Source organism: Otolemur garnettii, unplaced genomic scaffold, assembly GCF_000181295.1.
Source record: "Otolemur garnettii isolate 467f Iridium unplaced genomic scaffold, OtoGar3 scaffold00037, whole genome shotgun sequence".
Taxonomy (NCBI): Eukaryota; Metazoa; Chordata; class Mammalia; order Primates; family Galagidae; genus Otolemur; species Otolemur garnettii.
Genome location: NW_003852432.1, coordinates 7337471 through 7364861, shown reverse-complemented (window position 1 = coordinate 7364861; position 27391 = coordinate 7337471). Strand labels below are relative to the sequence as shown.

General features: G+C 39.1%; 1 protein-coding gene across 1 annotated transcript in view; it reads left to right on the top strand.

Annotated features, from left to right (window-relative positions):
- The window catches only part of CPED1 (cadherin like and PC-esterase domain containing 1), a 276366-nt gene that overhangs the window by 146839 nt on the left and 102136 nt on the right, over positions 1 to 27391 (top strand). The window contains exons 14-15 of the mRNA XM_023513225.1: positions 522 to 708; positions 1576 to 1744. Coding sequence (XP_023368993.1) covers positions 522 to 708; positions 1576 to 1744 — 356 coding nt within the window. The remainder of the gene's footprint in view (positions 1 to 521; positions 709 to 1575; positions 1745 to 27391) is intronic.

Sequence of the window (27391 nt, the reverse complement as noted above, 5' to 3'; positions counted from 1 at the left end):
CTGGAGTTTGCATTCTGTGCCCCACCCTACCTCCAATAGCTTATATCAATTAAACAGCAGCTTAAGGATCTTCTCATTGAGCAATTGTACTCTTTCATGCTAGTTCCTTTTGCCAATAACCCTACGGAGCCATCACTCCCATCTATACAGTTGCTGGATATATGCAGTAATTTGAATGAACATGTTTTTAATCCATAGGAAAGGCATGTTACCCACCTTATGTGCCTTTAAACTTTCAAAGGCTGAGCAAAACATTCCACCTGTGTAATAATCCCAGCTAACGTCAATAGCTGTTATATGAGGCGAATGCTACAACACTTGACAAATCCCAAATCCTCCCGAAGCTGCAATTCACCTGTCACGGGGGTGCTCAATGGACAGTCCCCAGTGATCACTGGAGTTGTTCAAAGGAGTTATCAACACAGAAACACCTTAATCACAGGCTTTGCAGATACTTATCCATTTCACACTTGTCTTTTCTTTGTCATTATTTCTGTTTTGTTTTTTGATTTCTTTAACAGATAAAAACCTACCATGTCATATCAAGCAGATCTTCACACATCCACATTTGGAACTGAATCCTGAGTTTAACTCACAGATCAAAGATTATTATGCTGAAGTCCCATTTGATATGGTAACAGTGATGATCAGAGTGGAGACTTCTCCGTGTCAGTGCAAAGTGCACCTGCATGAGCAAGCGGGGCCAAGGTATGGGGTGCGGACGGGAGCACCTTGGGGAGCAGACAGGTGATGCAGACTTTGTAACAAGAAAGACTCTTGTTCTCAAATAATTGAGAGTGTTCAGCAAGGACAAATTTTGCTTATTGTTGTCTTCATGTTTTCAGATTACTGAATAGTTAAAGTTTTTGAAATTCAAAAGTTGATTGTTCAAACAAGTTGGTGACAATTTGTGGACATAATACTACTAACTTTACTAGTCTCTGGGATTTTTTTTTTTTCTGTTGATTCTTTTGAAGTTAACCAGATTTGTTTGGTTCCTTTTGTTTGTAATTTTGAATAGAAAATAGGACCTTATTACATAGCTAAGAGGATACTCATGGTGCTGTGGAGAAGGAAAGGCACTTGGCCTGCCTGGGAGGCAGGAGAATATAGTAGAAAAAACAGGAAAATCGAGGTAGACCAACCTGGGTTCCAACCGTGATTTTTCTATATGACTTTGAGCAATGTGTTCACCAGTTCTATGTCATAATCTCTAATATTTAAAACAGGGACTAACATAGATGCATGTTAATTGAAATAATATGCAGTCTGGATAACAAATGGTTAATAAGTATTAGTTTTCTTCCTTTTATTTAATAGAGGACATACCTTGCTCTGCAAGATGACTCTTGATTTGCAGAGTACTAGGAAACAGGGGTTTATTTTTTTCATATTTTAAGTTTCTTATGAAATTATTTAGACCTTGCTTGTTTTTATGCAATAGTAGACATTTAATGCATATTCAGGTATGAATCAGCTTGGGCTGAAAAGATTTCCCCTATTTTTTCCTTTCTTCCACTCTTTCTCTGTCTCTCTCTTCTCTCTTAATCTCTTTCTCTCTGCTTTTCTTCCCAGCTTTGCCGACTACCCTCTAGGCTTAGGAATGAACACAATCTCAATATTTGTGGTAGATGAATCTCCAGCCCAGAGCGAGACCCTGATCACTTACAAACTCACCATCTATAGAGAAGACCGGCCAAGTCTGCCCCTGTTTGAGGACTTCACAGCTTGTGGTTTTGTGCAGGTAAGTTGATTTTACACTTGCACTTGGGCTGAACTGGGAGTAATCTGTTAACCCAGGTGAAAAGCCCCCAATAGAAATTATTACAAGAAATCGTGTGCTTTTAAATTGTGTGCTTTTAAACTGTGGTCTTATTTCAAAAGAGCAAGCGTCCCAGCCAGACATCAACACACCACCCCGTGAGTGGTTTTCTTTTCAGTATGGCGGCTCCTCCCTGCACTCATTGTATTCAGTGGATTTATTGTGGTTAATATTTGAAAAACTGTCTGAGCACTCACACTTAGTTGTAAAATCGGTTTCACATTTCCTTTTTAAATTGTGCTGTTTTTCTTGGATTTGTCCCTGGATCCACTTTTGAAATTTTAAACTAGATTTAGTAGAGTTTATTTAATGGAATGAAAAGATAATTTATGGAACTATTTTACAGAAGGGATACCTGATAAATGAAACTACATTGGTTTGGGATAGACGTATCTGTCCTTCGCTTTTCATACTGTAATCATTCTGCAAGGCCGTAGTTTCTCTTGTGGGCGACACACACCATTTTGTTGCCTTGTTGATTTTGGAGAAGAGTGAATGTTACACTGAGACTTTGTCTTGTTGGGGCGTTCTCTCCTGGTTTTCCATTTTGTAAGGATCATATTGGAACCTTCTACATTCTTCATATCGTAGACCCTCATTATGGGGCGTTCAGGGGAGGCAGTAATTGGCATTCTTATCACATGTCTACTAATCCACTCACCAAGTATACCTGCAAAGATGTCATCTCAAATGATATGCTACTGGGGGCTTGAAAGCAGAGGGTTAGTAGATGAGAGGTATTACCAAGTGGGTTTGGTGGGTATTATGGATATGATGATTGTTATACATTTAATGACCAGACGCCATATTCCTCCCAGCACACTCTCTATTCCCAGGAGCTTAATACTATATACTATTTCATAAGCATACCCATCCCTAAGATTTTTATTTTTCAAGGAAAACACATATCTCAATTATGAGATACATATCTCAATTCTCTTTATGAATATCAATAAATCAAAGGAAATTTCGCATTTGTCTAAAGATCAGTTCAAAGCAAGAAAAAAATTATTCTGAAAGATATTAAGATATACTTAAAATAGAGTGTGTTTCCATGGCCAAATAGGCTTATGAAGTGATGAGTTAAACAACTTAGAGATGGTTTTTACTGTAGGATTTCTCTTAACCTGAATATACACATTTAAATGGTGATTGCTTTATAGTATTACAACTCTAGAGTGTGCTGCAATTCCAAACTTTCTTGAGGCTGTTTTAATAGAACAGCTATGAATATTCCTTTTGTGGACTGCAGCTGAGGACTGGTTATAGAGAAGGATTTACAAGATGTTCTTCACAGTTTTCCACTTTTCAATTTGCTTTATTTAGTTCATTATGTTTCAGTCTTGTTCTGAATTGAAAGACAAACTATAGAGCACACAAAAAGTGTTTGAAAGTGAAGAAAAACACGGAGGTACTTGTGATTTTGTGTATGTGTGTAGTTTGTGTGTCTATAATTATTTCCAAATTAACTGTTCTCGTTTTTTTGTGTTTTTTGGAGTAATTTGTTGGTGGACGTGTGAAATGTGTGACACTTTGGAGAACTTTCGAAGTGTCGGCTAAATCTATTCTGTGGTTCAGCTAGCATATTATATAATTCCTTCTAGCATTACACCCAAGAAAAATGAAGCATATGTGTGTCCATCAAAGACGCATACAAAAAATCTTCATATCAGTTCTATTCATGGTAGCTGAACTCTTAAAGCAATCGAAAAAGAAATGAGATAATTTCAATACGAAGGAGATATTTGAAAATAAATAAATTACTGATACACATATATATGAAAGAACCTTCAAAACCTTATGTTGATAAAAATAAGCCAGACATATAAAGGCATATTGTATTTCATTCATATGATGCTTAAGAACAGGTGAAGCTAATCTTTAGAAATCAAAATAGTGGTTACCTAGAAAGTGCTGGTAACTCTAGGCATGAGGAGACTTTGTGGACATATGTCCTATATCTTGATGTGGATGGTAGTCACATATAAAATCAGATGTTGTATAGAGATATAAAAATTTAATCAACTGTGAGCTTAAGATTTTTGCAATACTGTATACAAATTTTATAATATATAAAATATTCATGCATATTTACATAGACATAGACATAAATTATGTATTCTGCATATAAATTATGCCTCAACAAAGAGAAAAGCATTAGCAGGAAGATATATATTGTTATCTTCCATGACACGCTTCTCTTCTTTAATATACTGATCAGAAACAAGTTAATTATCCTACAATTTGCCTCAGAGAATAGAGTATGTTAGAAGTCTGCTACTGTAATATCAAGAAAAATATTAAAAAATTCTTGTGGGATGAATCCTACAGATGATTGCAGAAAAGTATGTTAGTCATTTGTGAGACTCCTTTGCAGAAGGTCTTAATTTAAAATGTATGTGTGGTCCCACAATAAGTACTATGTTTTATAACATGGAAATGCATTTAATAAGTACAAGTATTTTCTAGGAGGTGTCAAATGGGGGAACAGATAATTGTGGCATCGATAATATGAATTGCTTTAGACACTTAAGTAGGCATGAGTCGCCTCATGAACTGGGAAAAGTCAACAGCAAAAGTGGGATTTCCTCGCCATAAACTCCACTTAAAATTCTTATCTGGAGACCTTCCTCTTATTTCTCTTTTATGTTAATCTCATTAGGGTCTTTAGATATTACTGCAAGTGGATACTATGACAAAGGTTATAATACTTAGTAAGAGAAAGGGATAAAATTTCTAATCTCCTATCAATTTTGAAGCATTTGAGATTTCCAAATTATATTAATAGCTATGCAGATATACATCATGAGACTTATAAACTTTGGGGTTTCTGTTAGTCACCTTAGTCCTCTTGTTATATTCTGAGGACTGAAGTCTGCCCTACAACTATTGAGGATTAAATGATAGACTGTTCTGTCTGAGTCCCTAAAAACCTATACATAGGAACCTCAAAGGAAATGAATTAAACTACTGATATTTTACTGATTAGTTAAGGGGAAAAATTATAATTTCTCTTTATATTTTAAATTAGATTTTTGTCTAATGGACTCCATTATTAAATTTTAAATAAACATTGTCTTAATCTGTTTGCACTGCCAAAACAAAATCTATAAGCCTGAGTAATTCATGAAGAACAGGAATATATTTCTTATAGTTCTGGAGGTTGGGAAGTCCAAAATTTACGGGCTGGCATCTGCTGTCTGGTGAAGTCCTTCTTGATACAGTGTCACATGGTGAAAGGAACAAAAAGAACAAAAGGAAAAAATTCTTGGGGAAGATTTGAAGAGCAAAAAAGAGTGTAAGTTCCCTCTAGCATTTTTAGAAGGCACTAAGACATTCCGGCAGAAGCCTCATGACTTAATCATGTTCCAATACCACCACAAAGGGGATTAAGTTTCAACACATGAATTCTGGGAGACATTCAGACCATAACAAACATGAAATAAAAAGCCATCCAACTTCAAATGACCAAAGAAGGAAAATCCAATTTAAGGTTAACCAAGCCCCCTAATTTCTCCTTTCCTCATTCTCTTATCTTCTGGGTGTTCACTAATGCTTTTACCTTTTCAGCAAAAGACTTACAGGGAAAAGAAAGCAAAGATAAAGCATACCAGTCGGGCAGTGCCTGTGACTCAGTGGGTAGGACGCTGGCCCCATATACCGAGGATGGCTGATTGGAATCCGGCCCTGGCCAGATAAAACAACAGTGGCAACTGCACCAAAAAATATCTGGGCATTGTGGCAGGTACCTGTAGTCCCAGCTACTTGGGAGGCTGAGGCAAGAGAACCATTTAAGCCCAAGAGTTGGAGATTGCTGTGAGCTGTGATGCCGTGGCAGTCTACCAGGGGCACCAGAGTGAGACTCTGTCTCAAAAAAATAAAATAAAATAAAGCATACCAGTCAATTAAAAAATCAATTCTTTTGACATTTTGGTAAATAATAACAAAATTTACTTCATTTGTTGAGAGATATTTTGTATCATTTACATTATCAGATATTGTTAAGTACCTACTTAGCCGTAATGAACTACAGGGCGTGCATAAAGTTTGTGTGCAATTTAAAATAGTTATCTATTTAAAATTGTTTAAACAACTTTATAGACACCCTGTATTTTAGTTTATTTGATGCCTATATTCCAATTATTCTTATGATAATTGGAATTTTGTATGGTTGCCCCAGAGGCAACTCTTAGTTTATTTATTAACAGTGAAAGAGAAAGAACTAATTTACATAACTGATCTAAAATAACCAGATTGGGGCAAGGTATCTCAACGTCAGCACTACTGATATTTGGAACTGGATAATTTTTTGTTCTGGCGAGTTATCCTGTGTACTGAGGGATGTTTAACAGCCCTCCTGGCCTCTGTGCACCAGGTCCATGGCACAGACCACTTCCCAAGATGTGACAATGTTTCCTGGGACAAAGTTAACTCGCACTAATTTAGACAAATAAGAGTTTCTGCTTTTCTCCTGTCTTGTATGTTTACAAGAAATATGAATAATTGAGAAGTAATCTTTCAGTGTTGTATGTTGGAGAATGATTCTAATACTTTTTATTCTTGTAACTTTAATAATTTTTATAGACAGTGATGCTGACAGCTTTTTTTTTTTTTTTTTTTGAGACAGAGCCTCAAGCTGTCCCCCTGGGTAGAGTGCCATGGCATTACAGCTCACAGCAACCTCCAACTCCTGGGCTCAAGCGAGTCTCCTGCCTCCGCCTCCCAAGTAGCTGGGACCACAGGCGCCCACCACAACGCCCGGCTATTTTTTGGCTGCAGCCGTCATTGTTGTTTGGCGGGTCTGGGCTGGGGATTCGAACCCGCCACCTTAGGTGTACGTGGCTGGCGCCTTAGCCAGTTGAGCTATAGGTGCCGAGCCGACAGCTTTTTATTCTACTCATTAATCTGCCTCTTTCCTGATCAATGCAATTATTACAATCAGAAATATGCATTCAATTATAGAAAACGTGATTCTTAATGAAACATAAAATCATCATATAACATAGACAGATTGTTATTTCATTTTTATGTACCCGGAAGTAGTATAACATTTTGCTGTGAAGAAGAAAGATTTAGAAAGTAAGTAATAAAATATTATTGTAGCTATGATATGTCATGTTTAAGAATTAATAAAATTATTAAATGCTAAGGAAATTAGAATACATATAGGAAAATATCTCTTTTACTATCTATTTTCAAATCAAAATTTTGACCTACATAAGAATATGACATTCACAGAAGTAGATTTTTATAGATGATGTAGGGTCCCATATACATTATGCTCCCAAAATGTTGTGTGAGAATGGAGCCATTAATAAAAGCTATATAGATAGGTCACATAATAGAAATTTAGGGGACTAGGCTTCATGCATCTATTTGTTAGAAATAGCTTTCATATTTAAATGGATTATAATTCACAAGGGGAAAATTACCAAGGAAACATAGAAAATAGTATTTTTTTTTAAAGATTTGTCTGGCATTTAGCTAAAATCAGTATTTGTGGCTTTCTTTTTAGAACTTAATTAGCCATCTCGATGCTAAGATTTTAAATGATGTGTGAATGGTGCCAGTTATTGCACTTGGAAACGCTTTATAACCCTCTCATTTATTTTTGTACCCTTCCAACACTGCAGGGAACTGTCATAAAATAGGTCCAGTGATAGTTGCTTCATATCCTAGCCAATGTCCATAATACAAGAACAGAAATACATTTATCAGCAATTATTTAATAAAAGCCTGCTGTATCCAAAGTTGTAACATAAATTAAATATGATTTTAGTGGTTATTAGTTACCTTGCCTACTTCAATTTACCAGAGGAATGGGACTTTCAACAATATAACTCATGCTATGGTGCAATGCTCCCCTCCAGTAACTGGATATTAAGTACCAGCTATGAACTTTGTTCCTAGAAACACCCTACGTTCTGTAGGGGATACAACAGCGGCAACAGCAGCAGCAATGGTAATAGCAGTAGTGAAGTGACATTTACAGAACTTTCATTATGTGCTGGGAATTAAGTTAAGCACTGTACCTTCTTAGCCTATTTAATGTTGACCACAACCTTGAACATGGGTGATTTTTTTATCCTTCTCTTTATTTTGTAACACCTGGAGAAACTAAGCCTTTAGAAAGGGTAGAAATTTTGTCAAAGCTTCTTATATAACAGATGTAATTAGTAAAAGATGTGGGATTTGAAGAGATCTTGCTGACTTCAAACTGATCTCCTTAATTATTACTGTGTACACGTAGAATCTAAAACACTCATTGTACTTGCAGTTTGTCAAATTTGAGAAACCCTCGTTCGGTGGGAATGCAACTTGTTAAAACTTAAGTCGAATTTGTTTCCATGGTCACATACAATGATCAGTAATTTTATAATGTTCTGGAATCATTGCAAAATTCTGAGATCTTTGTGATCTTTATTCTGGTGGTAAAGGTTTAAAAGGAGTCTTCTCTTCATAGTGCATCCGTTAGGAAAGCTTTGGAGTTAGCTAACGTCGAGTATTTTACTGGGCACTGTGCATATCTGAACGAAGAACTGTACACATGTTGTAATTTTTTTCACACACAGTGCTTCTATACTCTCAACACTTCTGACACCAAATACATAGGTTTTTCCATTACATTAAGCAATTCTCCAACTTTCCAGACTCCAGTTGTGAGTCCCACAATTCATGACACTAACTACCTGGTGGGAGTGCAAACAGCAGGACAGGGCTGAGTCTCACAGACTGCCCCCACTGCAACCTGTATTTCTGACCAGCCGCTATAAATGGTTCCCATGACCTGCTCCTTGGGTTCTATAATTTGCTGGAATAGATCACTGAACTCAAAGAAACATTTACTTACCTTTACCAGTTTATTATAAAGAGTTCTGGTCTGGAACATTCAGGTGACAGAGATGCCTGGGGTGGAGAGCAGGGAAGGGGCACAGAGTTCCATGACCCCTTCCAGCACCTCCATGTGTTCACCCCCTGGCAGCTCTCTGAACCCCCCCAGTTTAGGCGTATCGATGAAGGTTCCGTTATGTAAGCATGATTAACTGTTACCTTAATCTCCAGCTCCTTTTCTCCCTGGAGGATGAAGGTCGGGCCTAATGTTTCCAAGCTTCTATGATGCCTCGGTCTTTCACTGACCAGCCCTGATCAAGTTCACCACGAATGGCCCCATTAGAACAAACGATGCTTCTATCACCCAGGAAATTCTAATGGATTTAGTACCTGTGTGTCAGGAACGAGGGTCAAAGATCAAATATTAGAACAAAAGATGCACCCCACACCCTTAAACTCTCAGGAAATTACAAGAGTTCAGGAGCTCCATATAGAATCCAGGGGAAGAAACTAAAAATCTATTTTTTAATTTTTTTTAAATCATAAACACATAGATCATGTATACATTAATGCATTTATGGGGTACAATGTGCTGATTTCATATAGAGGTAGGAACGCTTACATTTCTTATTATGTCACATTATCCTAACTCCTGACTCTGTTGTTGGTATCCAGAGTTTAAACGAGGTTCATGTTTTACAAATCATGATTCTTCTTAGCCTGATATGGTTATACTACCGATCATTAAAATGCTGTCCAGTGCATGGGCTTTTATTTTAATGTGATGCTTTATAAAGCCTATAGGAATTTCTAGTAAACCATTTTCACTATTAACACAACTCCTTGATGGTTTCTACCAACATCCACAATATATTTTTGAACTTAAAAAAAAATACCTTGGGTATCCTTGACGATAGTGAGCAGAACGTGCTCGGGAGCTGATATGGGACAATACTTCAAGGAAACAGCCCCGGTGAGACTCTCACTTTCAGAGTCTCATGTGATCCTCACATCCAGCAGAGAGGAGGGTGTAGGAGGTTTTTTCTTGTATTATCCACCCCACCCCCTTCTCATAGGAAACTATGTCTTAGGCTAAGTATTTTATATGTATTTATAAGTTAATTTATGTCTTCATTTATATTTTATATTAAGCATTTTGTATTTTTGATGAGATTTCTCAAAGGCACCGTGAATTGGCTCTGCAAGTATAAAATTCCCACCACCAGTGACTTATCATGACACCTCTCTGCCTTTAACCAGTTGAAATTAAGTAGGGACCTGAAGGTTGTGATTGAATACAGCATTTTATTTTTTAACACATAGAAGGGAGTGTTTCCATTGTTAAAGATTTTGCTTTTGCTCTCTCTACAGACAGGCTAAGAGTTCTATTTCTCTGTGGCAATCATTTTATCAGAGCAAATTTTTCATTCTAGCAAGGTCTTTCCAGCCATTTTTCTTTCCTAGTGTTGAAAGGTATGGATTTTCAAGCTCATGCCCTTGTCTGCTATCAAGGAAGTCTGAGCTGAGGTCCTAGCTCTGCTTCTAACCAGCCTAATTGGCTGTGTGTCCTAGTGCAGCACATTTAAGCCCCCTAAGCATCAGTTTCCTTGTCTTTGGAAGTAGAACTGGGATCAGGGTCTACCCTGTAGAAATATCCTGAGGATTCGATTAGATAATGAATGTAATGTTTTAGCCCAAGCCTAACGCATGATTAAGCGCTTAGTCAATGTCGAATTGGCATCATCATGGGCATTGTCCAGATGCATTTCCTGGGTTTACCTGTAGTTATACAGAGAAGGAGGAGAAGGAGGAAGAACTTGAGAAAACAGCTGAAGGAGGAGCTGGGTTAATACTAAGGACTCTGCAACAATGAGGTACAGGCAAAAGGGGTGGGAAGTGGAAACCAGAGAGCGTGGCCTGGGCTGTTTCAGAGGCTGCGTTCCTGACTTCATGGCTCCTTGTCGTGTTTGCCTTTGTGAGCCCCTCATTCCACAAAAACAAGAAAACAACAAAATTATGTTTTATGAAAGTGTTGATACAAATACAAATATATGAATATTATTTAGGCCGAGTGGACTCCATTAATATTAACATAAGTAGACTATTTTCTTTGACTGAAAACTTTGTCTTTTTCTTCCAATTGGAAAGAAAAGCCAAACATTTTTATGGGCCCCTACAGTATTGCATTTCTGAGGTCACTATACCTACTGTGCCTCACGGAGGCCCTGTTCTTCGACTTCCCTTGGAGAGATCTATAGGAAAGGCATCCATTCTTTCAAGTCTTGTTAGGCGCCCTTGACTTAATCTTTACAGGTGTTTCAAGTTCTGTATCCATGGACTTAGGGAGGCTTTGCCAGCGTTCCTCAAGAGCCCAGGTAGCATCCAGGGAAGTGAAATGTTATTTCCATGTGCCGTATGAGCACCCAGACGTTCTGAATGCCTAGACTCCTCGGTTGCCAGTGAGCATCGATAGACATCCAGGCCTTGGGAATTTTTGTTTAACATTCCGTTTTCTTAAAAGCAAGCAAATATGAGAGCAATGTGTTCTTTAATTCATGATCTATTTTAGCGCTTATATAAATTACCTTTCTATGTTGATGAAAGAGGGTGATGCTGAACATTCACCTCCTGAGTTAATGTCACTGTGCTCAGATAAATCATCATTTAAATAAAAACTTTCCTCAGCACATCTGTGTTGCACGTTTCTCCAAGTCACAGCTGCTGCTTTTGCTAGAAGAAACAAACGTTTACTATCATGATAGCTGCAGAGCCATTGCGATGCGGAGAAGAACTGGGGCTTCCTGGCTTCTCACAGCAGCCAGAGAAGTTTCTCAGCAGGGTACAGCCGTCTGCTCTGTTCTCCCGTGTTTGCGGCAGTTTAAGCATTGGCATTTTAAGAATTAGTCTTCTCATTTCTGAACTGGACAGGGAAATAGAAAGGAACCCTGAAAGGTTTTTTTAATAAAATATTCTATTGGAGTAACTAGATTTCCAGTGTGATATTTGAAGTTGGGGAGTTTGTGGCTAAAACAGGAGGAGGAGAAGTCTCCTTTTGATACCTTCCATTCCTGATGTCCAGTTCTTGGTGGGCTTTAATTGCTGTGAGGTCCCTATATCTTTTATCTCTCTTTCTCCATTTTCTTCCCCATTTCTCAAGTCCAAACTAACTCCAGCAAAGGTGCATTCCAGGATTAGTGAGGGTGGTTGGCTGAGAGGGAAGAGATCGTGGGTACTCGTCCTCCTCCTTTAACAAAACCAAGTCTAGAACATGATTGATTTTTTAAAAAGACATTTTTGGCTTTATCAAACAACCAAGTTTGGCTCTATATGGGATAAGTTAAAGCAAAGGACACGTCCGGGCCAGCAGTTCTTAACATTTTGGAGGAAACAGTGTACCCCTTTGAATATCTGGTCAAAGTCTGACACCCTCATCTGAAAGAAATAACGTACATATACAGACAATCCCCGAGTTACATACACCTGACTTACATACAACTTGTACTTACGAATGGGGGGCTGTTACAGGTTTCAACTTACATACCAATTCAACTTAAGAACAGACCTGCAGACCCGATCTCACTCATACTCTAGGGACGGACTGTACACACGCAGTGCTCTATGCAACTCAGCGGCAGAGGCGGCCCCAGTAAAAAGTTTCCATCTTAGTAACTCAGAATCTGATGCAGAATATCACTAGCAATGACAAACATGATAAGGAGAGTTTCATTTCTGGCATAAATATATGTGATTATAATTCCGTTTACGGATCACTTTGTACTGCTATATGCATTTTTTAATTTATAATTTTAATGATAAATAAATGATGCCTCTATAACCATACACCAGTGTTTTGGAATTATGTGTGATTTTTCAATTATCTCTAATAGTACAAACAATCAGCAATTGGGGCGGCGCCTGTGGCTCAAAGGAGTAGGACGCCGGCCCCATGTGCCCAAGGTGGCGGGTTTAAACCCAGCCCCAGCCAAAAACTGCAAAAGAAAAAAAAAATCAGCAATTGTTATATTATTTCTCCAAGCAAATTGCCACTAAACCTAACCTACACCTTAGAACGAAGTATCAATAAAGGGCTGTCTAGCCATGGCTTCCTTCTCACAGGCTCAGAAGGGCTTCTGGTATGTAAGTAACGGTGCTCCTGAAAACTCAAATTTAGCACTATATCATCTGGACGGTTTACATTGTCCTCGTTAGTCAACGCCATTGGTGTGCTTTCTTTTAGCAGGTTATAACAAATGGTTTTTGTTCAAAGAAAGGTTGGCCTAGTGCTTCAATTAGGTAATGCGGAGCAAATCTCCCCATGCCTTTGACTGTGACGTTTCCTTCAGCAGGCACGGTGTAGGAATCAGGATGGGGAGGGAGGATTCTCTGCAGATGGTTCCACTGATGGCAGAACTAACTGCAAGCTGGGTTGATATATGTTCCTTGAAGACAGAATTAGGACACTTTGCTGCCTAACACATATAACTTCTTTTGAAAATGCTGCTAATTTGTCTGCTTTTTTAGGCAGGACTGATGAGTTTAAAACATGAGCATGACCTCACTCTTCAAAGCAGACCAGGCCTGTCTGTCCAGTGCCCTCCGGCTCTTAGGACCTCATTCTTTAGCAATGTGGTGCAGACTTCCACTGAATTTTCTGGGTTTTCACCTCCTCCACACACACCCCCCCCCAACTCCCCATCCCTCCACATACTTGAGGAGGATTTTTCCAGACTTAATGATTTGGAAAACAAATATTACATGTGGGCTTCTTGACCTGACAGGTTAATTTAAAATTAAATCCCTGATAAAGTTGCGAGACCCAGGTTTCAAAGGTTTAAGAAATAGCAGGGAGGGAGACATTTTCTTTAAGTGAAATTGCCTCACTTAAACACTTCTATCAGAATGCTGTTTGTGTCATCTGGATTTGCGTCACAGCTCACCCTTTACCCGATTGAGACCTTGGACAAGTTTCTCATCTGTCATATACGGTAATAGTACTGACCTTCTAGGAGGAGTTTAAGGAAAAACTGAGTTAATACTGTGAAGGTCTTGGAACAGAGCCCAGAGAAAGAAAGCGCTCGGTATACATGTGTGCAAAATGCAAATTTTAGACTCGGCACCAGTAGCTAAATGGTTAGGGCACTGGCCATATACACTGGGGCTGGTATGTTTGAACCCAGCCCAGGCCTGCTAAACAACAATGACAACTACAACAACAAAAACAAAAAATATCTGGGCATTGTGGCAGGCCCCTGTAGTCCCAGCTACTTGGTAGGCTGAGGCAAGAGAATTGCTTAAGCCCAAGAATTTGAGGTTGCCGTGAACTGTGACATCACGGCACTCTACTGAGGGCAACATAGTGAGACTCTGCCTCAAAAAAAAAAAAGAAAGAAAGAAAGAAAGAAAATGCTTTATAGACAGTACTTTATATCTTCCACCTTCTACTCCCCCAAATTGTGGGGGTTAGGAGTAACTATCTTTAGAAACTTAAAGAAAAGCTCAGCACCTGTAGCATAGTGGCTAAAGGTGCCAGCCACATACACTGAGGCTGAACCTGGCCCATGCCAGCTGAAAACCAATGACAATTGCAACAAAAAAATAGCCGGGCACTGTGGCAGGCCCCTGTAGTCCCAGCTACTTGGTAGGCTGAGGCAAGAGAATTGCTTAAGCCCAAGAATTTGAGGTTGCTATGAGCTGTGATGCCACTACACTCTACTGAGGGTGACATAGAATAGACTCTGTCTCAAAAAAAATGCAAATTTTAAAAAAGAGATGTAAAATATGGCTTCAGGTTGGCATAAATGGAAAGTTTAAAGCATGAACCTTTCTTTTTTTACTATTGTAGCTTAGAAAATTATGCTGAAGATTTTCATATTGCTTGCATTTAGTTTCGATTTCAAAAGGTATCAAAATAGGAAGGGCTTTGCAGAAAAACCACCTGTACTAAATTACGCAGTAAATTGTTGAAGCGAATGTGATTAATCAAACATTTCAGAATTGAGCATAAATTTTGCTTTAAACGTGTTTTAATTTTGACAGTTGCGTTATTAATTCTGTGTGTCATCTTTTATGCAGTATCAGCTGAGAGAATGAAAATTCAAGTTATTTAACAAAAGAGAAGTATTTCTTTGCTAAAACCTGAAACATCCTCACGGATACCATGTGGTAGATTCTGTGAAGGGCGAGGAGATCCATGTCGTCTGAGCTACTTGTATAAATAAGCAGGAAAGGATAAATAATGCATAGTTACCTACACTGACAGGCACAGGGCATCGCCAACATGTAATTTAATTTTTATATGCATAACCTCTCAGTAATACTATCATTTTGAAAGCTGTCATTTTAAAAGCCAATCAACTTATTCGTGCCTTGTAATAAGCTAAATGAGGAAAGAATCTCATTCTAGGTAGTCACACCATAATTTAGCTGATAAACTCTCTCTCATGTTTTTGAAATAGAAATTTATTCCAAATGACTTTTGTGTATTTCCCCGCTGCTGGTACATCTTCTCAGAGTAGGGATTCATCCCTTGTGTGAGCATTTGAAATGTGTAACATCTAAGATTCGTTTGGCATTTATTGTACGCCAGGTCTTATTCTACTTGCTCTCCATTTATAACTCAGTTTTCAAACAAAACAAACACTGTTAGTGTAGATGCTTTCCTAATTCTGATTTCACAGATGGGGAAATGGAGGCACAGTAAACTTGCCCGGGTCACATAGCTCCTGGGTAACAGAGCCCATTTTTAAACCCAGGCAGCCTGCATCCAGAACTCTGCTATGTACAGGCTGTTCTCTTAGCCACTATTTAACACTCCGAAACAGAATTGCTAAAATAAACGTATGCTTTCTAAAAGGTGGCAGCCCCAAGAGTTAATTTGTAAGTTATCATTTGGAAACTGTGGTCAATATTTTCTGTAGAGTATGATTTACAAGTGACCATAGGTTTTCAGAAGCTTTTAGAAGCCCACTTACCATGTGGACTGTTAATATTACGGGAGTTCCATGAGGAAGGGACAAGTATGCCAGGAGCCTTGCCACTTGCCACTATTATGTGCAGGGGAAGGGCTTGTGTGGCCAGAGGTGTTAATGGTGAAGATGGCTGCAGGAGAGGGTAGGAATGGTGGGGTATGTTTCCACTGTAGGACGGACCACTAGCTCTGCAGCCAGCAGGTGTGTTCATATTCAGGCCATTTGTGAGTCTTGTGTTCCAATGTCACACTAAACTTTAGAGTTAAGGTGATCTTTGATGTTCAACACTTCACGCTGCATATGAGTGAGCCTTTATAATATCACCATCAATAATCTGTGAGTTTCTGTCAGGCAGTGGCAGAGAAAGGATGAGAACCCACACAGGCATGAAACCTCCCTGCAGTTAGTAGCTGCGTCTTAGGTAAAGGGCTGTTGAAATCCGCACCTAGACATGGTTCTTGAGTTCTTTGAGCCAACTCCATATGCTTATGCAAGTTACCAATGCAAAGTCTCTATTTCAAAATTAGAAAATGAAGCTGAGTTGTCAATGTACCGATTACTCCCCTTGACTTCAGAAGGTTCCTATTTCTTCTTCAGAGTATTTCCTTAGCTTTTATACCCTTACTCACTAAGTCTTAGTAGCATCGTCTTAATTGTCACAATATATGAAAACTGTAAAACATTTATTTTGGTGAAAGGAAAGCATTATATTTAGAGACAGTTGTAAGTCATGACTTTAAAAAGCCTCCTTGAGTGATGTCTCTAAGGAGGAGATTCACTTTGGTAATTGGCAAAATGTCAGTAGCCGATCAATAGATAAGAGGTAATGATCAGGTCATGGCATTAGTGTCTAAGAAGTAATTATGACATCAAGTCATTCATGAACTTGCATTTTCATTAGGAATTAAACAAATACATTTGTCTGTGTCAAGACTGGCACGGAAGGAAAAAATACTGATTTGTGTGAAGCCCCCAAAATAGCCTGCCCTGCCTGGGACTCTCCGGCATCCTCTTTCCCATGCTAAGTCCATCTGTGACCACGGTCACCCTCCGTCTGGCATTCAGCCCTCCTTGCCAACTGGCCACATGCTGTTCATGAACAGCCTCTCACCCGCTTTTATAACCAGGGCACAAATATTAGATGAATTTCCTTTGAACTTTGCTGCTTCTTAGCTCCTAATATAGTCTAGCTCCTTAGAAGAAACATTTCAGGTTCTGGGAGCCACAGAATCCCTTATTAATCATCTTTTTTTTTTTCCTGGATGAACAAATATTAAAAGAATTTTTATATTTCTCCAAGGTATTAGATACAGTACAGTGTATTATGATTGGAAAAGATGTCCCATTTCTTAAATATTTAATTGAAATCTGTCACTGCAAGCTGTGGAATATTAACTATCTAGCCCTTAAAAGGAGTATTAAGGTTTCTCTGTATAGTTATAATAATATTAAAAAGAAGAAAATACAATCATTTTGTATTTGATGCTACTTTCAAGAATCTGTTTTTTAGACACCTTCTGGCCAGACAGCAGCCAATTCATATTTAAATAACCCAATTTAATAAACATGTTTTCCGTGTTAGGAGGAAGCATTATAGAATGTTATATTCTTTCTAACACCATTATCCAGTTAGAACAATTTAGACCATAATGATAATAATTTCCAGCTGTCCCAAATGCTAACAGGAGAATGCCAGCCCCCCATATATTTGGTTACTGGAACATGTGTCAACAATTATGAAGACCTAAACCATACTGGTATGAGCTTTCAGACTCTCTCCAAAACTGTACTAAAAAATGCCTCTAATAAGCATCTTGATAAATACATCCAACTTCAAAAGTTGCCCTTGCAGACCCACATAATGAGATTTCACTTTTTATTGATTATAATACAAATGGTGTAAATTTTAAATTTCACATTCAAAAAGAGAAGAAAACATCTATGCAATTTGCCCTTCTGGTTTGTGAAACTCCTATTTTCCAAAACTGTCCTGGGAATTCGCAAGTGAAGCTTGATAGGTCGATTTTCAGTGAGGTTCTGATTTGAAGGGGATCAAGGAGGACCTGTAATTTGGTCCAAAGTTTTAATTTTTTTTTTCTTCTTCAAAAAATCGAACCGAAGTACATGGATTCCTAATGCCAGGTATATGTAGATTTGTGTCAAGAAAGAATTTGAGGGAATATATACTATGTGTGTTTAGATCTTAAAATGTTTACTTTAAAAATATTTTTAGACAAACTTATCTCTTATTTTTACCAGAAGAAACAATCACAACCTTATTAAAGTTATACTTTAAATAGCATAGACTCTCCTACCCAGTAGCATAATTTTCTTCTACATGGTAGAATAATTGTGTTGTTTTTACTGTTATTCTATCATTGGTTAACAATACGTTCTTAGATCTTACTCTGTGTCTCTCTTTCTTTCACCTGTGCATGCACACACACATATATATGTGAGCACACTTGCACACACATACATATACATGTGGGCACACGTGCACACACACATACATGTGAGCACACGTGCACACACACATACATGTGAGCACACATGCACACATGTGCACACACACGTGCTTGCAGGAGTGCGTGCACACAGTTTCTATACATGGAGGCCTAGGTCTTTGATCATCCTCACTTAGCACAATGCCTGGAAAGTTCTTAATATACCTAAAGTTAAATGATTTGTTCAAGCCAAGTATAAAGTTAAATACATATTTTATTTGTTTAAGTTACTATGTTCTAAGGTTGAATAAATACAACATTCTTTCAAAAATGTTAAAATACATCATTATATGTGTAGCAGAATAGTGTTGACATCACAGCTATGTTGACACAGCTATGTGAGTACAGATTCTGAATTCTCCATAGTTTCCGTAGCTTGTAGAGAGAAAGCCTTCTTCTTAGCAACAGACTTTTGCAGACTCAGCAGCCAGGGAGCTAGGGGAGACAGGGAGAGCAGAGAGAGAGAAGTGGTGAATGTATCTGGGGAGTACCACCCTTTCTCCCCTCCTAGCAGAGGAAGGGAGAAAGATCCATGCTTTCTTTGCTCTGAGGTAGTCATCTGTGAATTCCAGAGATAACTTCAAGGAGGAAAGAAAGTCACTTGTTTACCTGGCTGAATATCTATCTGCTTGGTCACAGGGCTTGAGGAATGGCCGGGTGCTGCCAAACAAGGAGAAAAAGCTTGCTGGGATTCCGCAAGTGGTGAGGTTCACCAGGCCATGAAGGGAAATGACCAGTTAGTTCCTTGAGTCCTCAGGACTTAGAGGTATATCTCTTCCATGACTCAGTCCCCAGAGTTAAAGCTGTAGAAGGTGGAAGAAACTAGGTTCTGTAGATAGGTTTATTGAGGACCCAGCATGGGACAAAAAGATAGCTCAGGCTCATAGTCATGATTAGTTGGAAGAGGTAGCTGACACTTTATGAAGGCATCCTCAAACTATGGCCTGGGGGCCACAGGCCAGCCCTCCAACAGTGGACAGTGAACTGGCCCCCTGTTTAAAAAGTTTGAGGACCCTGCCTTGAGGTTCTAGGCAACTGCCTTACCATCAGGGATTACTTGAGGCCAGTCCAATCCACGGCAAGTACAGACAATGAGCTCAATCAACATTGATGACCCCCCCAAAGGAGATTTATTTGCCCCCTCCTTCCTTTTACCCCTAATCAAGAGAAATGAGTTTAGGGAAGTTATGAGGAAATAGACCCTGTGCACCATACCCAGCCCTTCAGGACTAGTTTTCTATTGCTGTGCAACAAATTATCACAAACCTAGCAATGAAAAACAATGTTTATTTATTAGTTCACAGTTTGGTAGCTCAGAAATCTAAGGACAATGTGACAAAGTTTTCTGCACAGAGCTCAAAAGATGAAACCAAGGTGTTGGCCAGGCTCAAATCTTATCAGGAGTTTCTGGGAAAGATTCCGCTACAAGCACTTAGGTTGCTGGCAGTATTCCCATCCTATACCTGTAGCACTGTGGTCCCTGTTGTCTTGCAAGCTGCCAGTTAGGGACTGTACTCAGCTCCCAGAGGCTGCCCACATTCCTTGCCACATGGTCTGCTCCATCTCTCAAGCTAGCAAGGGAGACTCTCATACCTTGAATCCCTCTAAGGATTTTTCTCTCTTCTTCCCTTTCTCTGACCTGTTGACACAAATATAAGCACCCTAATTTGAGGTCAACTGATTCAACACCTTAATTACATCTGCAAAATTCCTTCACACCACCGCCTAGTTTAATGTTTGCTTGAATAACTAGAAGAAGATGCACACACATCAATCGTAAGCCTTATCTTAGAATTAGACCTTAGAATTAGAAGGATAGCATACTTCTCTACCAACCATACACTGTAGAAGCTACAAATCTAACCTTCCCTGGGGAAAGGTTTGGATCCATTTAAGAATAAAGTTTTAGTGAAAATGCGGCTGTCTTAACAATTGGCAATGACTAAAGTGTAATGATACAGAACTTTAATATCATTAAGGGACCCAGGCTCACAGAGAAAGGAGATAGGTTTGTCAGGAAGCATGATATTAGCAGTGATTAAAAAAAGATAAGTTATTTCTTGTCTTTTTAACCTTATGAGTTTGAAACTTTGGAGTTAAAACTATTACACCTGATTGGAATAACCTACAGAGTAGAGCAGTCTATCATAATAAATGCGTATGTGTCATATATTACTCTTGTCTCATTTTGTCACTACTACTATACCTGATGGGTGCTGTCATCACAGAAAACAGGACACAGACCTGAGATTTACATCCAGAGCTGCCTAGTTTTAAACCTCATGATATTAATGGTTACACCATTAGTTGCTACTAATTTAACTACTGAGGTATTTTACCCTAGATGATAAATGAAGGTATGTGCTCATCTGTAAAGTCCTTGTTGTCAGAATTTTGGATATTTTAATGGTCAGATTCTATTCTATCTCCTGATAAATTTCCATAGCTTGATAGTAGGCATCCAAGTATGTGTTAGTCTTCCAAGACTAGCAGTTAATCTATAGTTCTTTGTTTTTTACTTAAATGAAATCATAAGAGACTTGTGATAGACTTTACTAACCATAAAATATTGCAAACCCAAGCCCTTTCGGAGGTGGGTAACACAAAGGGCAGAATTAGGTCAAGTGTGAGGCTATAGGAAGTGGTAAGGACTGTGACAAAATGGAAAGTATGTGCCCTGTAAAGTGCAACCCGCACCTGCTCGGCTTAGGATGGTTGTTGTCATCTTGGATTGCTGGCTCAGGGCTGTCAGATCTCCTGATTCTTCAAAAGAAACCAAACATTTATACCTAAATAGAAGATCTCCCAAGAGATCTTTTTATATGCTGGCAACTAATTTTAAAGGGGAACCCTCTGGAAGGCAAACAAACAAATAAAATTCTATGATCAGACTCAACTCAGAGGCTATCAGTATGCCCTCTGATACTGATGAACTATGAACTTGCTCATATTATAAATGATAAACTTAATCCATGTGTGTGGGGAGGAAAGAGTGGGAGTAGGAGAAGGGATATCATGGTTAGAATAATTTATATTGCTAAGGTTAAGAACCCAATTTGAATTTGTTATTAAAATAAAGAGGATTTACTAGCTGATTGAACTGAAAAAAATAATCCAGAGATATATCCAGCTCCAAGTGCAGTTCCGTTCAGTGCTCATTGAGGACGTCCCTTCCTCTCCGTCACTGCCTGCATTCCACTTGTCACTCTTCCCTCACGCTCCCTGTGGCTGCCTTGGGGCAGCTGTGGATTCTCTCACAAGTCCACACGTAGCTGTGGACGTACTGGACTTTATAACCACATCACATTCCTGGAAGCTCCTGCAAATCCCATTACCTCTGATCGTATTTTGTGCCCAACTATTTGCTATTGATTGGTTTGAGGCAATTGATTGATCTGAGCCAATGAGGTCCAACCCTAGAACTGCAAAGACATCAATCCCCTAAACCTTGGTGCTAAGTATAAACAACGGTTGATTGTTGTTTGGAATGCTCCTTCCTTGGAAAGCTGATGCTGGCAAACAAAGAACAGGTTCCAGACAGGGTTCATCTTCTTCTGTGACTACCTCTCCCAGGCCTGGTGCTTTACATTTAAAGGTGGTGTGAAATATTTACCTCCAGTCTCGCTTCTCACGGACTCTATCCCTTTCTCCAATTACCTACGAACCACTTTTACTCACACGGCGCACCTCAATCACACTCTACATCTCCAATATCAAATTCATCATTGCCACCCCACTCCCCAGTTACCAAACCTGATCACTTTAGTCAAGGTTCTTGGGTGCAGGACATAGAAATCAGTTCTGGCTAACCTTAGCAGAAACAGAACTTACTCCAAACAAATCTGATCACTTGCAGAACTGAGGGCTTGAGGGAAGTCTAAAGGGCCTGAAAACAGACAGGAGAGTAGCAGGAGCCAGGGGAGGTATAGACGATGTCACAGTGTGGAGACCACATGGTGAGATGCCACCTTGACCCCGGATGACACTGGATGTGCCCCCTCCCACACACGCCACAGGCTGCTGCTTCCACCAGTGCTACTGAGCACTGGGGCCATGAGTGAATTATAAACTGTCCCTTCCTATTTCTGTCATGTGCTCCAAAATCAAAGTCTTGGGGAGGGGAATCCCGTTAGCCATGCTTAGGTCACATGTCCTTGTCCTGCTTACCAGACAGAGGGGGTAGGATTCCTTGATTGTCATAGTAGAGGATTCCCCCTAAATAAGAAGGGATTGAACAATGGGGAATGCAGAAATGACAGATGTCCCTAATACTAGTATTTGGCCCTTGCAAGGAGAAGACAGATTCCAGTTCATTGAAAGAGAGTCCATTCTCATAACTGTAGCTCTCCAAAGACAACATAGGTATGCCTTCTCCACGAGCTATGTTACATTTCTCTTCAAAGTATTTGAGGCATATGATATTGCACTTGGTAGTGATATTAAAGAAATGATTCAGGCATCACAGGATTGGATGGGCCAAATGACTTTTTAAAACCTCACTGACCTAAACATTTCAAATAAACATCAAGTTAGAGGTATGTCCCAGTCTCCATTCACTCCTGGATGTTGTGCTCATCCTTTCACTACCTGTGTGCTTGTAAATACCAAAGAGCAAAGCTCAGAACATCACCAGTCTGATCTGAAGGGCCCAGTGAGACCTTGCGATCACTTCCTTTTCCAGTAAGGGAGGTGCTGGCCTGCCGTTGGCTACTTGGCCCAAAGAAACTGTGGGCCACAGTGGATTTGGAGGACTACATCCATGATTTGCCGCCCAGTTCCTCCCTGGCCTGGTACCCTTCTGTATTCACTGCTTAGTCTCAGCCAGGCCTTGGTCTCTCCGAGTATTTCCGACTGCCTGTGAGCTCTGCAGGGGCTCAGTGACACTCGGCCCTGAAGGCCCTGGTGGCCAGGGCTGCCCTGCTGCAGTCAGGGGTGCATTGTCTTTGATTCCTCTTGTCTCTGCTTTTCTTTGTGCTCTCAGACTGGAGCGTGCTTTGGAGTCTCCTGGAAGGAGATGAAACACAGATGTCTGGCTCCAGCCTCAGGTTCTGACTCAGTAGGTCTGGGTGGAGCCTGGGAATTTGCATGTCTAACAAGTTTCCAGGTGATGCCGACTCCCAGCCTTGGGTCCCAGAACTGCACTTTGAGAACCACCGCTTTTTATAATCTCTGACCTTGTGTCCCTTCTTTCTCATATAAAAAGCACCTGTCTGGGGGGTGTGCAGCTGGGGCGCATTCTCTTTTCAACACATTCTATTTACTTGTATGATTAGAAAGGCTCTTTCTTTACCTCTCAGAAAATCCCATCTTTGTGTGTAAAAAACCTAATTTTTAGGTAATACCACCAAGGTGATAATTTTTCCAGGGAACAAAATAAACACCTTTTTCTGGTGCTTCCCATAATTTAAATTCCAATCCTATAATGACCACTACGTATTCTTCATGACATGAAGGGGTTTTTTTTTTTTTCATTTTCTCAAATTCTTACTACAAATGATTTTCAACAAGAAAAATGGTTCTCTAAGTCTTGTTCTTAATTTCTATAAAATTTTGAAAGGCATTTATGACTTGCTTATGTAACATATTATATCAAGTTAAGTATTGAAATGATTACTTTGAGAACATCAATCAGTAGGTTTCTTAGTTTTATTTGCTCTTGTTAAACACAATTGAAATCTATGGAAACAAAAAGGAAAGGCCAATGTTCTGCCAAACTGAGTAGTGTGTGTTGGATATAAACTTTAAGTACCCAGTGCATGTTGGTTTGGGGTTTTTGGTTGCTGTTGTTTATAACTGGTTTTGTAATAGCAATTTCTAAAGGCAAAAGTACATTTCCTTTTCTTACACTTTAAAAATTAAGAATTCTGGCTCAGCACCTGTGGCTCATGTGGCTAAGGCGCCAGCCAGATACACCTAAGGTGGTGGGTTCGAATCCAGCCCTGGCCCACCAAACAATAATGACAGCTGCAACCAAAAAATAGCTGGGCATTGTGGCGGGCACCAGCTACTTGGAGGTCCTAGCTACTTGGGAGGCTGAGGCAGGAGACACGCTTGAGCCCAGTAGTTGGAGGTTGCTGTGAGCTGTGATGTCACAGCACTCTACCCAGGAGGACAACTTGAGGCTCTGTCTCAAAAAAAAAATAAATAAATAGAATTAAATAAAATAAAAATTAAGAATTCATGAATGAGCTGGTAAAGAAAATAAAGACTCTGTTCATTACTGGACCAGATTTATGTTTGGGGATAGAATTTTGTAGGAATATATTCAAATAATCTTTCCCTCATTCTTCCTACTATTCAATCATGAAAGAGTAATAATTTTGGTATCATTTGATCAATCCAAACATCATAAAAATGACTTTTTCTTAGAATTAATACCCTCTTTGTTTTCTGCCACAGAAAGAAGAGTTGTTTTAATTCACATATTAAATACACAAACACTAATAAAAGCTGATGAGCAAAAAACAAAAAAAGTCTGTGCATAATTTTTGTGCTATCGAATACCACAGAGAAGCAAAACAGTCCCAAAATAATTCATATGTGACCTGCAGGCCACAGGTTGGACACCCTGCCTGGGCTTTCATTCTGGCCCCATCCCTCGGAGCTCTCACTAGAGTTCCCAGCATACCCACGCCCATTTTGCCCTCTGGATGATTAACCACCACTGGGTCTGAAGTTTCTAAATGATTATTTTTTTCTTTTTGTTGTGTGAAGGATAAAGAGGTAATATTTGGGTTTTTAAAAAATTGTTTATTGTTTCAGGTTTGAAGATCCAAAGAATTAGGTTACAATGTTTGCATTTGTTTAATAGAGTTGCTCTTACAATTGTGTCCCCCACCCCTGAGAGGTGTGACCTACACCCTAACACGGTGCCCATTCAGGGGAGCACAGCCATCCCCATCTCTTCTCCTCTCGCCCTGCTCCCTCGTCCCCCACCTTGAATTGATCTGAGGTTTTCCAAAGAGCAATATTTTTGCAATTCAGAAAAGGTTTTAAAATATTTTGAGATTAGAATTTATAAGCATCAAGCATTTCTTTTGATTCAGCCTTTAAGTCATTCATATTCCATTTGTTCATTAGATTTCTCCATGGTCTCTTGAACATTAGACCAAAATGTGATTTTATATATTTGTGGCTTCTATAAACTTACCCGATTGAGAGTTCTCCAAGGTTCTAGAGACGTTGTAATGTATATGGCTCTTTTGACAAATTAATATCCTTCTTATTGAATCAGTGCAAAAAAAAAAAAAAAGAAAGAAAGAAAGAAAGAAAGAAAAAAAGAAAAGAAAACCTTAGACCATTTCACCAGAAAATTACATTTTGGCAAATGTTGTGCAATTCTACACATGGACTGGGTGTGCCATCCCAGGACCTGGATTGCTGTGCTGGCTTTATCTCTCATTACCTCAGTGACATTGAGCAAGCTACTTACCTTCTCCGAAAAATGCTGTGATGTGTAAAATGCAAATAATTATACTTGCCCCAACCTATTTCACCGTGTTGGTCTTCAGCATAAATGATAAGAGTATAAAACTCATTTTTAAGTTACGAAGTGTTAAGTAGGTGATAGATACTGTATTATATTTGTTTGTATATTAAACATACTAATACATTTTGAAAGATCCCTGGTCATTCCTTTTTTGGGATTTCACTTAAACATACGTTTTAACAGTCCACTCTGTCCGGGGAAGGGCTGCTGTTTTCTTTGATAATAAACTGAAATATGTAAACAAACTGTATGTGCCTGTGTTGTAAAAACATCTCCTGATGTTGCTCCTTCTGCCAGTTCCTGAAGGTTGTTTATCTTTGACTTTTAAGAGGTCAATTTATTTTGGTTCTTTTTATCTTTACAGTAATTCCATGTTTTTTATTCCTTTTAGAGTTTAGAATCATGTCACAATAAAAAATATACAATAGACTATGGCATTTTCCTAGACGCCATAAAAAATAAATGCAGGAGACTGTTCTTTAATGTAAAAATTCCTAACTGTTAACAGATCGTGAAAATCAGCAACAACTGTTGTGCTGAGGATCATGATCTGCAAGGAGAGGGCAGATAATTCCGCAGAGATGAAAAGAGTGCGTCTGGTGTTTGAGCTGTGGCCACATCTGACTTTCATGTCCTTTCGGGACGCGACACACTTTGTGGAAGAGGAAAGTTAATGCAGCTGCCTTTGCTAATCAGTCACTATGACCCAGCCCCCGAGGGAAGCAGGCAAAGGCAGCTACACCCCGAGACCCACCAACCGGGGTGATTAACAGCAAAGGCTGGTAAAGTTACCCTCGAAGTCTGTCTCGCCCATCAGGCCTAGAAATGTAATTTAGATGATTATCTCTGTGCCTATTAAACCTTGTGACCTATCGCAGTCTGTTTGAAGTTGGCCTTCTTACACTTGTTAATAGGAAAAAAAGAAGGATTAACTCCGAGGTCATGAAATCAGAGCGCAGCCAAGATGATGGCAAAAGAGCATAGGAAACCTTCCTCCACCCCTGTGCAGAAGAGGAAGAGCCCTGAGAACAGGGCGCTGTCGGCAGAATTCGTCTCTTTAAGGAAAAAGGCATTTGTTGGAATGTAATCAACACTGAATTTTTCACCCTCCACTAGTTCCGGTGCATTTATAAGCATCATACACTAACAAGGTGGGGAGTCCTGTTTAAGATCACAGGATGGATGAAAGGCGATCACAGTATAAAATCTGCTTGAGAAGCTTAATGAAGATAACAGATGCATCGTGTGCAGCTTATAACAATTTGAAGCAGATGCCTTAACATATTTGGGATCTGATATGTTCAGACTGGGATCTGAAAAGTTAAATCATTTTGCGTGTATTATAAGGAATTAAAAAAATTAATAATTATGGACATATTATAGTTATACATAATTATGGGGCACAGGTGCAATTTTGATATGAGGATAGAATGGAAATGATTGTGTCAGGGAATGTATTGCTTTTAAACTTGCAAGAGCAGTTTCTCTGTACGCAGAGTAGTTCATGACTGGCATACGTCCTACATACCATAATAGCAGGAGGATTACTGCTCAGAGTTGAATATGCTGAGAAAGTTGCTCAAATAAAAGCTACTTATTAACTGACCTCTTTGCTCGCTGGTAATGTAAGGTTTTGCTTTCACCTTTAGAAAACCTGAAATTATTTTTGTAAGTTTATATACAATCCTTACAAGGTGAGTGACAAGATCTTAATATCGTGAAAGTAGTCTTGCCTGTCCAAAGGATCAAAACTGATCAAAACTTCGTACTCACT